Source organism: Pieris brassicae, chromosome 9 (genome assembly GCF_905147105.1).
Source record: "Pieris brassicae chromosome 9, ilPieBrab1.1, whole genome shotgun sequence".
In the NCBI taxonomy this organism is placed as follows: domain Eukaryota; kingdom Metazoa; phylum Arthropoda; class Insecta; order Lepidoptera; family Pieridae; genus Pieris; species Pieris brassicae.
Genome location: NC_059673.1, coordinates 10,054,155 through 10,067,820, shown reverse-complemented (window position 1 = coordinate 10,067,820; position 13,666 = coordinate 10,054,155). Strand labels below are relative to the sequence as shown.

At 33.9% G+C, this 13,666-nt stretch overlaps 2 protein-coding genes across 6 annotated transcripts in view; both read left to right on the top strand.

Moving 5' to 3' along the window:
* LOC123714492 overlaps positions 1 to 8,177 on the top strand; it is a 64,249-nt gene extending 56,072 nt beyond the window's left edge. For all 5 annotated transcript variants that reach the window (XM_045668753.1, XM_045668752.1, XM_045668751.1 and 2 more), the window contains 8 exons: positions 34 to 216; positions 919 to 1,081; positions 1,850 to 1,983; positions 2,451 to 2,670; positions 2,999 to 3,116; positions 4,413 to 4,567; positions 6,007 to 6,151; positions 7,153 to 8,177. In XM_045668753.1, coding sequence (XP_045524709.1) covers positions 34 to 216; positions 919 to 1,081; positions 1,850 to 1,983; positions 2,451 to 2,670; positions 2,999 to 3,116; positions 4,413 to 4,567; positions 6,007 to 6,151; positions 7,153 to 7,347 — 1,313 coding nt within the window. In that variant the 3' untranslated portion in view covers positions 7,348 to 8,177. The remainder of the gene's footprint in view (positions 1 to 33; positions 217 to 918; positions 1,082 to 1,849; positions 1,984 to 2,450; positions 2,671 to 2,998; positions 3,117 to 4,412; positions 4,568 to 6,006; positions 6,152 to 7,152) is intronic.
* Positions 8,178 to 8,708: 531 nt separating this feature from the next.
* On the top strand, positions 8,709 to 11,540 carry LOC123714607 (MD-2-related lipid-recognition protein-like). The gene is made up of 4 exons (XM_045668949.1): positions 8,709 to 8,867; positions 10,636 to 10,743; positions 10,998 to 11,170; positions 11,425 to 11,540. Exons 1-4 carry the CDS (start codon positions 8,789 to 8,791, stop codon positions 11,515 to 11,517), a joined length of 453 nt encoding a protein of 150 aa, XP_045524905.1. The 5' UTR covers positions 8,709 to 8,788; the 3' UTR covers positions 11,518 to 11,540.
* Positions 11,541 to 13,666: the final 2,126 nt, after the last annotated feature.

The window sequence follows — 13,666 nt, the reverse complement described above, 5'->3', positions numbered from 1 at the left end:
TTGTCTTCTATATTAGGGGTTTCAACGTTACAGATTATGATAAGAATGGAGGTCAATCATCGAATGTGGACTCCGGGAGAGGCAGCGTGGCGTATTCAAGTGGTCGACGCGCTGACGCCAGTTTGCACGACACTTCAGCAGACTCCGATGCCGCGGGGACCAGAGAGCTGAGACAGCAGCCACAACCCGGACCCAGCCAACAAAACCTTCAACCTGGTTAGTAAATACTTAAATTGAACTTTAACTTACAATATATTTTTTTGTAATCAAAGATGTATGAAGTAAGAACTAAAATTCATTAGATTTTTCAAATGGTAATAAAGTGGTAAGCTACCAATTGGAAAATCAGGAAGCGAATGGAGAAATAATGTCCATACTTTCAGATATATTTGGGAAAAGCTGGAGAAGTCTTTTACCCTAGAGGGTGTTCCGATCTGCACTGAAGCAAGCTAGGATAGTAGCATAACAGGAAAAAATGTATATAACAATTCTAAGTTGTATATTCAATTATTGTTAAAGAAGTTAAACGGGCTTTTATTATTATTAAAGTATTTATTTTGTAAAGTATCCTGAGCAGAAAATGAACTTTTCAAAATAGTTGATTGATGGTTCCTTAATGATCAGTGTTGGCCTAGTAGCTTCAGCGTGCGACTCTCTTCACTGAGGTAGGAGTTTCGATCCCGGCCGTGCACCAATGGATTTTCCTTCTATGTTTCTTCTTCTTTCGCATTTAATATCAGCTCGAACGGTGAAGGAAAGCATCGTGAGGAAACCGACTTGACTTAGACCCAAAAAAACACATACAGAAATTTGAGGCCCAAACCTAAAAAGATTGTAGTGCCATTGATTGATTTTTAAAAAAAAATTATAGGTTCGTTAATAGTTTATTAAAAAAAATATTATTCTACTCCTTTTCAGCTGGCGAAAACGAGTGGGCTGATCTGGTGGAGTGTGAGTTACGTCAGATCTTGGAACCTAAACTGTCAAATATGCGGCTCGATAGCTCAGATAGTTCAGACAGTTCAATAACACCACCCCTGCCCCCACTGTCACCATCTTCGGACTTGCATAAGAGGAATAGGTATGAAAACGTTCCTTTACATTCCACTATAAGAACTAGAAATTTCCCTGTATTATAAACTTATGCCCTCAATGTATTTTTAGGAGTTTTGTGTTATTTTTAAAATAAATGTCGTAATAACGTGGTATTGAATCCCTAGTATGTAAACGATACGACCTGGTGTTTTTACACGCTATTTGCAACGGTTTGCTTGACTGCACCCCTTCTTAATACAAAACAAGGCAAACGATTTGAAATTCCTTGGTATAATACAAACTATTTACTTTCAGACTGTTACACAAATTACCAGCAAATAGATATATTTCATGTCACTAAAAACCTCTGGTATCCTTTATTAGAAGAATGGCTTTTTTATTTGTGTTTTATATTGAACATTTTATAATGATCAATGCATACTCATAAGCCATTAAAAATATTTCTTTAAATAATTCAGGCAACTGTTAAATGTCTTAACACCTTTTTCAACTGCTTGAAAAGTTCGAGACTTTAGTTTGCAAATTACCAAGCTGTGGAATGGAAGCTCCAAAGGCCGGCAACGCACCCACTAAAATGGTTACCCATTAATGCCCTTTTTGGCGTACCGTCGGCTCGTTTACCTCCCTATCCAATAAAAAAAAGAAGTGCTGTGCAAACATATTTACAAAAATAATTTAATTAATTACGTACAAATAGTCGTATATAACAAGCGTAAATGATGCAATATCTGAGATATCAATAAAAAATCTGTTAATCACAAAGAAATTGACAGAGACATTCACTCTATTTCAGTTTGCCAGGACGGTCATCAGAATACCCAGAAGAAAGGAGGCGTCGAGACGGAAGAGAGTCACCTCGCTGGCATGGACATTCTCACTCACATAAGAAGCACTCCTCAAAACGAGACCACCATTATAAAAGACACTGTATGTATAGCCGATCACCTCACCAGTTGTTTCACAAGTTAAATTCATTTTTAGATTAAAATTATCAACATATTCTAAATCTTCCTGTGAACATATATTCAATTTATGAATTGCTCAGTTTTCAAAATATCTTAGAATTATGATTAATGGTGGGCTTTTTATTCGTTCTGAAGTTTCTCTTCTTTGGTATTATCACCACCACTTCATATTACCGTCATAAAATTATAACAGATCACCAATATATCATGGTTCCACATCCCCGGGATAAAATGTTACCAGAGTACCAATATAAAATGGTGCACATCTCCAGGTTAAATTGGAACTAGATTACCATCATATAATGATAGCATATTACCAGTATAAAGTATCGTGAACTCTTTTAAAGCGACTCATCCGACCGAAGTTACGAATTTTTTATACAAAACTTGACTTGAATATATTAAACAACCAAGCATCATCAATTTCAGTATTCGGCCTAGACACAACAGACATGACGTCCACGACTACCCGCAGCCTGGATCTATCCTCTCTTCTTGACGGTCGAACCGACAGTGACGCGTCGACAGGCGACGCCCGCGCAATCCGTCGACAACTTCGAGGCTTAGAGAACATGTACGCTGAGGTGTTGCAACTTCTGGGAGTTAGGAAGCCAGCTAGTTTAGCCAAACAGCCCACTTGGGAAGCCAGGTAGATATCAGCATCTCTCTAAGTTATAATTTTGGTAGCATTTACAAAAATAAATACGGATGTTGTCATCGGTCACACAGCAAGTCGCAATACATCTACAATAAATCAAATAGGCTTCTACAATCAAAAAAACAGTTAAAGAACACACCTCTCCCAGAGTTGAGTAAACAATTGAAAAAAAATTTTTTAAGAATTTACTAATAAGTTATACTACAATACATATTACTAATAGGATCTCTTACACATAATAATGAATTCTTTATTATGAATAAAACATATTTTTATATTAACTGTAAGTTTTAATGGAAAATGTTGATATCAATTCCAGATTATCATCGAAGCGTCGTTACGGAAGCATGTCATCACTGCCTTCGAGCTCCGTAAGCAGCCGGCCGCAAAGAGACAAGAGACGATCCTCCGACCATCGGAAGAAAAATGATTTGAAGGTTTGTTTCAAGAGCATGATTTGAAACATTTGCCGTGGCTTCAGCGTGCCACTCTTGTCCCTGAAGTCGTAGGCTCGACCCACTCGACTTTCTTTCTAAATCCGCATTTAACTTTCGATTGAAAGGTGAAAGAAGGAGACTGATCACCTACTTGCCTATTAGATTAACAAATGGTCATGAAACAGATACAGAAAACTGAGGCCTAGACCTACGAAGGTTGTAGCGCCATTGATTCATTTATTTTATTTTTATTTCGTGGTGATTATAAAAAATTGTTTTATGCCAATATCGAAGCCGAGTTTATGTAATTACGTAAATAACGTACTTTGTAATAAATTAATTCTGTACGATTAAATTATGCTAAACACGTCCACTTGTTGTACTTAAAGCAATAACGCTAATGTTATCGTCAGTTTTGGATAAATGGGCTGTTTAATTTTTCATTAATTGATAAATTGTAATACAACATTCTCGTACATTCTATGTACCAGATGTGGCACTTTTAAGAACCCATATATAAGTTACTCCTTATTATGTCATTGGCCTTGTTTCAATCAATTGAAGACTGTTGACAGTTAGCTTCGAACAAAGTGTTTCATTTATTAGAATATCCCTCCAACAATCGCCAACGAACTTGACTATGAAACATATTTCTATTCAATAGTTCTAAGACAAATGTTTCACCCCTTCTTACTAACAAACGGTGGTGTTTATTTTTTATGTAATAGGAGGCAAACGGGCAAGAGGCTCACCTAATGTTAAGCGATACCGCCGCCCATGGACACTCACATTGCCAGAAGGCTCGCAAGTGCATTGCCGGCCTTTCAAGAATTGGTACGCTCTTTTCTTGAAGGACAAACTTTTCCAAGCAAATACATATCGCTCACAACATTCGCATAACTTTTCCTGCTTTCTTGGATCATTTTTGGACAACTTAAGCCTATCTCATGTATTTACTAAAATAGTTGTTTGTAAATTTCTAAAACCTTAATTACTAGGCAACAGAAAATTTGTTTTCCATAGCGATATTTGAGATAGACTTCAAATTCAATTCTTTAGTTATAGTATGTAGTCATGTTTTTGTATTTGTATGGAAAGCTGGTGACCACAAGACTTCTAAAGTCCTCTTACAGTCCCCAACCCCTCACAAACATGGTCAATTACTGCATGTAAACCCGTAAAATACAGAAAGAGACAAATTATTACTATTATTATACAGTTAGAACACTAAGTTCAATGTTACTTTCTATGACGATTTTATAAAGACCAAGTCTAACAAAGTATTCCACATTCCAGGGCATAAACAAGCGTTTCCAACGGTTGGAGTCTCATGTGGTGACTTTGGCTCGCTCAGTCGCCCACTTGTCTAGTGAAATGCGGACACAACACCTCGTCATGCAAGAGATGGATAACATTCGAGCTGAGATCGCTGCACTTAGGCATATGTACAAGTGAGTTGCTTAATCTTAAGGAGTGCTACACAATCATAATTACTCCTCCGAATTCTTCCACTAGTCTCTCATCCTCGCCACAATTTTTGCAATCTTTTCCCTTTCATTCCTCCCCAGGTTTCTGATGGCCGTCCTCTCTTTTCTCTTCCCACTTGACCATTCCAAGTCATTACTTGTATTTGTAGCTTTTATGCCATTACAAATGCAGGCTTAAGTATAACGAACTCTATTTTAACTTTGTAATACTGTATACCAGATTTAGTAATTTTATAAGTATTTCACTTTTGAATTGCTTTGTATGTTGTCATATTTAGCTGCAGGAATATGAATGTGTACAAGGATAAACGTCTATATTTATATTTTAAATTTTGTAAATTAAAATGTTTATGTTCACTTATTTTAATGAAACTATTTTGGCGTTATATCCGGTTATAGACCTACATTCGGATTGTTTAATAATAAAAATTCGCAGAGATAATAGGCATGCAAGGTGTACCACAAAGAACGGTTCGGTGGCCGTCGATACACAATCCTATACTAAAATAATATGTCCTGAGTACATACCTCGTTACAATATCTTCTTACCAGGAAGAAAGGCACACAATATTACCAGTTGTAATGACTTGGAGAAATTCTATTAGTTTGGGAACAAAGAGATGTTAGACTGATGCTAATACCTTGCCTCACGATAGTTCTTAAAAATGCACTAAACACTCACTATACAATTCTAAATAGTGGACGTAACTATTATCAATTATAATTAACATATATACTATACGATATATACTTTATATATCAAAAATATCCGACCGGTCACATATTAGAATTTGAAACCTCGAGGGCACAATTTCTTCTTAATCTTTAATAGAATGTGGAACCATTCTATTAAATATTAATATTTATTAATTATTCCCATTTCAGTTAGAGCCGTTATATCGACGTTCAGTGCTTCAATATCCCTTATAACTTTATTTTAACTTGGTTCGCAAGCCTTTAGCATTTTGAAAATTAAGAGAAAAGTTATACAGTTTTCTCTGTTTTATGTTTTTTTTTATTCTTTTGTTTTTTTTGAACTTTATCTTAACACCCTTAATATCCACTTTCATTCCAGTATTATTCCTTTTATATATGATGTCAATTTTTCCTCCGTATTATCTCATATCGCCAGATACAGAAATGCTTCTTGAGTATCCCGTATTTCTAATGAATATACATTTCTTTCACGGAGTACCTCAGGATTTCTAACATTGAGTACCGTTTTGATCAAATGATTTTGGTTCATGTGGATCTCTCAAATCGCCAGAGCTTTGCTTACCAACGCCGGTTTCCTGGCCTTTGATTGAAATGTGTGTGCGTAGCGGTATTGCTATCCTTTTTTTATTTCGATATAATATTTAATATCGCGTTTAAATAAATATTTTAAACATTTTTTTTAACAGATCGCAACAATACATAAGATCAGGTCACTCTAGGCACCTGGACCCGTTCTCGTTCAGCAATCCCGACCGTGTCAAGAGACTCACCAAGTTCTTCGGAGACGAGCCACCTCTCATGAGACTGTTCCTCAAGAAACTTGGTTACGAGGTAATTTTAATGTTTTATGGAGTAGCGGAACCAAAATACTCTATTGATAGTTCATTCATCTCTTCAAAAGTCTCCCTTCAATAATGGTGACAGCTGATAAATTGGATTTAAAAAAAAGCAAATTCACTAGTTTAAGACATGTTTATAACTTAGTAACATAATTCCTACTTCGATTTTGTTCTCCTTGGAGTAGACTCTTGGGCCGTGAGGTTCTAGTGGCCAGAAGCTAATTTTGGTCGTAAGTTGGCGCCTGATAGATAGTGCCGGTGACCCCAGAGTTGATGCTTTTCTTGCTCAACGAATAAGTATCGGTAAATGCAGCGTTAAAGGTACACTGCCACAGGGACTAAACTTATTTAAATTTGTTTTAATTTTTTATTCAATTATTATAATTACTTTGTAGGTTAAGGAAATGGTATATATTGTATATTTGATTGTTATGTTAAAAAATATCAATGGCGCTACAACCTTTTTAGGCCTGGGCCTCAGATTTCTGTATCCGTTTCATGATGATTTGTCAATGTAATAGGCAAGTAGGTGATCAGCCTCCTGTGCCTTACACACGCCGTTTTTAGATCTAAGCCAAGCCGGTTTTCCTTCACCGTTCAAGCTAATGTTAATGTTAAATGCGCACATAGAAAGACAGTATATTGGTGCACAGCCGGGGATCGAACTTACGACCAGGGTTATGTTATGTTCAGGTTTTAATAAACATTAACTATACTACATTTCTTCTTTTATGAATACAAATCGGGCTATAGTAATATTTGAAATACTCTGACATTACCTGCCATGGTTGTGTAATAAATGATAATCAACTAATAATGTTGCGGGCCATTCTATTGTGAGGAGGCATGGATCAGGTTAGCGCGTCTTCTGTTTATGTCATTTTCACACGGCATCCAATTGTCTCCCTTATAACATGGGAGGAAACCGGACTTGTGCAGGCAGCAGCTGTCAGCGAGTTTACCCACTGAACTAAAAGACATCCGCTATTTCAGAAATATGCTGCAATGTTAGAGAAGGAGAAAGTCGGTGCCGCTGAACTACCTTACGTAGGAGAAGACAAGTTGAGAGCTCTGGGCGTACCTTTAGGGCCTCGAATGAGAATCTTGAAGGAAGCCGGTATTCATCACGATTTACACTTCCCAAGAGATGATCCCAATACAACGACTACCACACTTGCTATAGTTTAAGAAATCAAATTAAGTGTTCTCAAATACTCTAGTATATATGTCTTATGTACGCAGGGTATATATATAAAAAAGTTATTAAACAGATATAACAATCCTGAATTAAATCAATAAAACTGTGTCATGAGTCAATGAGACGAGAGTGATCGTTCTAAAAAAATCTATTTTCTTTAATTCGTCCTAAAAAATAAAAGCCGTGGCTTAGACGATATATTTGTGTTTGTTAGTCAATGTTTTAAATATATTAAAACTTTAACAGGATGGAAAAACTTTAACAAACTGTTCTATTGTGTATAGTACTGATACAGCATTTCGTTACACTGTATTTTTTATTATCAATCGACGCATTTTATGTTCAGAATTTTAGTGACCTCAATATATCACTTTAAAAAATACCTAATCAAAGTGTTCATAGTTTAGTGTATTTGTTTTGTTTACAAATTCCCCTTTTTAATACTCAACAAAGAAATAGGATACTATAGAGGCTCTAATTTGTATTTTGATTTTTTAGTATCGTATTTTTTTTTTAAATGTAAGGCGATTCTCGAATTTAATAACGAAGTGTAAATGTACGGTTCATCAGGTGAGTCTCCAGCTCGTCTACCTCCGGTTACATTAAAAAACTAATTACGTTATTTACACAAATTTCTCTAAGTAGAAATCGCCTTTTAAAATTTTGGAACATACGTTTTGGACATACAAAATATTATGCCAAAGAGTTTTCGGCATAAATGTACATAGATGTATATAATTGGGAAGCAACGAATCACAACGATTAAAATAATTATTAGTATAATTTAGATATTAATTTTATATATTTTTTCTTGTAAATTAGTAAATAAATATTTTATACGACATTCTATTTCTTTTAGTTTTATCCGTTCTCTTGACTTAATTGACTAGTAGGTCCTATAACCTCTAGATGGAGCAGAGGGAGTCCACAGTAAGTGTAAATCTCGTTCGGTCTTGAGCCGTATTTTTCCGTACTCTTGATAACTGGGAAATTTCAACTGTGTTACATTTGTTTTACCTAAGTATGTTCCATAATATAATTGTACAATAATTTACTTTACTTTTAATAAAGAAATAATTTGATTACATTTCATATTATTTCATAAAAAAATTATCGAATGTGTTGGAGTAAAACTAACCATTTTATTGAGTCAATATATTACAGATATTTAATATTATATAGATAAAAAATACTTTTCCTTTATAAATATACTGTGTTACATTTTCTAAGTATCGATTGATAAAACTAAACAGACTCACATACCACGATAACCTCCGTTATTTTTATACTTAACCACTGTAGGGTCTCGTAACAAAAACATTCTCAATTAAAAACAATTCTGCCTATTATCTTCGGCGCAAAGGTCGGATGTCATTCGACGCTCGATCATAAATATCTCATCATTTGGAGTGCACGGTTGGTCGCATTAAAATGTTTAAATTTCTTATATTTTCCGCATTCTTCGGAGTAATTGCAGCCGAATCGGTGAAGTTCACACCTTGTGAGGGATGTAAGTATTCTTTAAATATTTTTTTGTCTGTTCGCAACGCATTTAGTTGTTCAAACAAATAAGTTATTGACCTCTCCTCTTAACTATTACTGTGCCAGCAACAATTTTCCGTGATCCGTAACTGAGAAAATAAAAATTATTTTTAATTTTTAGTGAATAAAGTTTCAAGTTTTAAATAATCTCTTAAATATTTACAAAAAAAATCTTTAAATTTACTGCATTATCTGATGTATATTTCCTGATACAATTTTATTATTGATTTGATTATAATAAATGTATGTACTAGCGTGGGACGCTTATAATTTTTTATAAATCCTATAACTATATAATATGTTAGTGGTAAAACATATTCTACACATTTCTTCCAAATATGATGTGAGATAGCCAATGTCCTGATTTTAAAAAGAATATTTAACTTTTATTTCAAATCATTTGGATATTATTACTATTAATAAAGGCGATAACGGGTCACTAACGAATTTAGTGTCAAAACATCGTATTGACCATTATCATGTTTTTATCGCACTCAATTGAAAACATAAAGTATTAACTTCTCTGACATAAATTTAATTTATGCCAACGGGCTTTGATAACGCTCTTAGTCCTTATATTATGTTGGTAATGCATCAACTTTTAATTACTTGAATAAATGTAATCATGTAACTTAAATATTTCACTTTTTGTGCTTTAAACAAATGAACCGTAATTTATTATGTTAAATCTTCTTATCAAATTAATAAATTATATTAGCTATACAAATATTGTAGTATAATTAACACTTTATTCCTAAGCTTTAGAAATTTCATATTAATACTCACATAATTAAACACATTCAAAAGAGACAGTCACCGTGACCACGCATGCTACGCCGTAAAGCACGCGAAACGTCGGAAAAAATAAAAAAAAAATATGTAAAATAATTATAAGTTTATAATAATACATAGCTTCAATCCGTTAAGTGTTTACTTTAAATGTGTAAAAGTTATGTTAATAAAAGAAGTTGAAAAGCCGTCTTTAAGCAATTGAATTAGATGAAACGTGTACATTTTACAAATTCCTATGCATAATAAGGACGACGACTTAACCAATTTTTTACACTTTAAGACACATTTTTTGACACATTGCTATGATATATTTGCCAGTATTTTTTGAAAGCGTCAATTGTCTTCATGGGGATACACTTGGGTATTTTCTAAATCCAAATATATTAATGGACCTGTAGACTGAAGCTCTGGTAGTATAAACATTTTGAAAATTCATTAATGTAATATTGCTAGGACATTCCTACATGTTATTGCTTGACTTATTTGTATTATTGAAATCTAATTCTCAAAGTAATGAACCTGTCATGATATGTATGATATACCAAGATCCGAAAGCTATGCTGTACTCAAAGTTAAGTTAGACAAACATCGTTTTTTAATAATTTTAAACTTAGAATACTTAATATTTTAGTTTTTAAAACATTAGGTTAACGACTTTGTTTTATCACCATTCACACTTGAGTAAACATTATTATCTCTATCCTCACGAGTACATCTGAACTAAAATGAAAACAACAATTATCTAAATTAATTATTATAATTAGCAATTAATGAATTCTCAATAATGGTGGCATAGGGCAAACACAGATCCTGTTTCACTGTACATCATGATTCATACATAAGTAGATTTGACGCGTTGTGAAATATAAAATATAGTTAGATTACTCAGCCTTAGTATTTAATAGTAAAGGATACACATGTTTAATGTTATTTTATTATTGAAGCGCCACCATGCTCTATCTCAGAAGTGCGGATACACCCTTGCACCCACCCTGACCAGTGCAAGTTGAAGAAAGGGAACACCTACTCCTTATCATACGACTTTAAGCCTGGTAAGTTTAAAACATTAGTTTGTACGAAACATGAGACACATTAGTTTGTACGAGAACGTTAAACAACTGTTGAACCTTACACAAATATATAATATAGCGCCTGATAGAATATTGTAAATAAGTTATTACCCATGTATTTGCGTTAAAAAATAATTCAGGCGTTATACATTTCAGTACAAATTATTCCACTAAATTAATAAATTACCATAAAGTCAAATAAAGCAGCGTATCTGAATTATTGCTTTTATTTTCAGAATTCTCAGCTGACAAGATGAAGACTGGTCTCTTCTGGGCAAAGGAGAATGAAGATATACCCTTCCCTGATATGCACAACGCTGACGCTTGCCAATACACGGCCTGTCCTATCGTCGCCGAGAAACTACAGACATTTGACTACAGCCTGCGACTCTCAAAGAAATTGCCTAGCGTTAGTATCTATTTCCAAAGGCCTGCTAATCTCCTTTTTCTCTTAAAGTTCACTCTTACAAATAGCTCGATTTCTTATATACGTTACTTTGAATATGGTCACTTTTTTGGTATCGGGTTTTGTAATTACTATTTATTTTCTTATATAATTATGGATTACTTTTATCGATAATGATTAAATGTACTTATACATCAGCGTAGGAGAATTCAAGAAATCATTGAGGTAGATATTTTCAATTTGCTTTATATTTATAGGGCCAGTACCCCTTCAAACTGATGCTCTGGGATGAAAATGACAAGTCCAAGAATTGCTGTTTCAAGACAAACATTGAACTGAGAAGGAAATAAACTAAAATGTTTTGTTAACTGTATTGTTAATTTCATTTGTTTATAGTATTAAGATGACAGTGACAGTTGAGCAGTGTTGGCCAAGTGCCTTCAGCGTGCAACCTCATCCCTGAGGTCGTAGGTTTGATCCCCAGCTGTCCACTAACATACTTTCTATGGACGCATTTAACATTCGCTCACAATGTCAGGCACAGAAGACTGATGAACTACTTAGCTATTAGATGGCCTAATAAATTCAGAAATCTTAGGCCCAGACCTAAAAATGTTGTAGCGCCACTGATCTATCTATTAAGATGACAGATTACTATCCGAGCTATCATCCCAAAAACATTTTCTATCGCAAAACGAATTATTGCTTATTTCCACAATAAATAAACTAAATAATAACATACCTAGCTCTTAGTTGGGAGAACCCCAACCTGGTCTGTGTGCGTCCGTAATACCATTTAGTTGTGTAAAACATTAAAATAATGGAATTTTACGGTGGAATATTATGGCTTACGATAAAATATATCGTGTAAATATCAAAATCACTTGCTGTATGCATTTTCGTCATAAAATGAATTAAAAGTGTCAAAAATTGGCTACGTTTGGATTTTTCTATCGAGCGAAGTTATTTAAATCGTATATCGATCTTTCAAATGGATACATAAACTACTCAAACCACAACATGTTTTTAACATTTGCCCTACTTCAAAAAACGATGACAAAAAATGGAAAGAAACTAAGTACTTTTTTGGAGTTTGGCAACCGGATAGGTCCGTAACACGACACACATAATGTTAGGCAGCGGAAACTAAATTATATATTAAACATAATTCATATAATTTCGGTTTAAATATGTGTGATAAAGACATATGATATTTAAGAAATTTTGTTAATCAAATGTAAAAATACATACTACATGATACCATCATCATATATAATATATAAATTAAATAGGTTTTCATGAGGCTTGAAAGACTTTTCCAACCATCCATCGTCACGATTAGTTCTCTCGCAATATCCAATAATATTTTATCTGAAAGTTAATAATTACTTTATAAGGTAGGTAATTTCTCTGAACAATCGCCCCTCTGCCGGATGCATTACAACAGTTTTTGCAACGCATTGCGTTAAATGGCAGACTTATTGTGGGAAAATACTTAGGCGAAACGTTTCTGTACAATACTGATTGTCTACGGCTTACAAAACGATACAATGCAATAGGACTAGAGTTGTTGGTGATATTAATTTATACCACTGCCCATTGGCACTCTGAATGTCATACTATCAAGGCTTTTAAGAATTGGGAGGCTCTTTGGTACGCTCCTGAAAGTCTGGTTTGGTTCTGAAATACTTCAGTGGGTAGTGGGTTTCACATTATATAAAAGATCTATAAAGTTAATTTCCTATTTTATATTTTTTAGTATAATTAGCGAAGTAATACTAGCGATTCCTATATATTAACTTCCTCCTTGAATCTGTCTATTGATGAAAATTTTGATTTAGTCCATTGTATAGTTTAAAAGATACATTAATTTGCAGGCTTTTCGCGTTTAACATCATCTAAAATACTTAACAGTATTAAGTAATAATAAAAACTTTACATGACTACAATATTACAATACGTGTAATAATAAAATAGACAGTGGTGCTACTTTCTCCAGGTAATCTAGATGTAAGTTGGCTAACACGAGACATAACATAAAAAAATACACTAAAATGTGAGGTTAGTCGAATCAAATACTTAATAGGAATCTATTAACTATTCATATTTAACTAAAACTATTAATATGGATAGATATATTATTGTATTTTCAAGCTCCTTACAAACGTTGTGTAAAACAAAAGAGTAGCAATCTAAAAAAATGTCGGAGAGTTTATTGCCAGTTCTTCTCTTCCGTTCTACGCCCTTGATTTGAGAACTGGCAGTAAATGTAAAATTAGAAACATTTAATTTTTTGACGTACTTATGTGTACATTGGGTTACCTATATGAATAAATGTTTTGAGTAATTATTGAAACGAGTCTAATACCTTCCTTGTATGGCAAACAAGTAATGACAGCGCGGCAGGGCGTGGTGCAAAAACAATAAGTTGAGGCAATGAGGCTTTCACGTCTAACAACTTACAGCCTGTCACACCTAAGAGGCTGATCCGGAATGCCT

Excerpts from the sequence above, each read along its gene's own strand:
- LOC123714607 (XM_045668949.1), top strand. The coding sequence starts at position 8,789 with ATGTTTAAATTTCTTATATTTTCCGCATTCTTCGGAGTAATTGCAGCC. Across the intron at positions 8,868-10,635 it reads GTTCACACCTTGTGAGGGAT|CGCCACCATGCTCTATCTCA; the intron begins GTAAGTATTCTT and ends TTATTATTGAAG. Across the intron at positions 10,744-10,997 it reads ATCATACGACTTTAAGCCTG|AATTCTCAGCTGACAAGATG; the intron begins GTAAGTTTAAAA and ends TTTTATTTTCAG.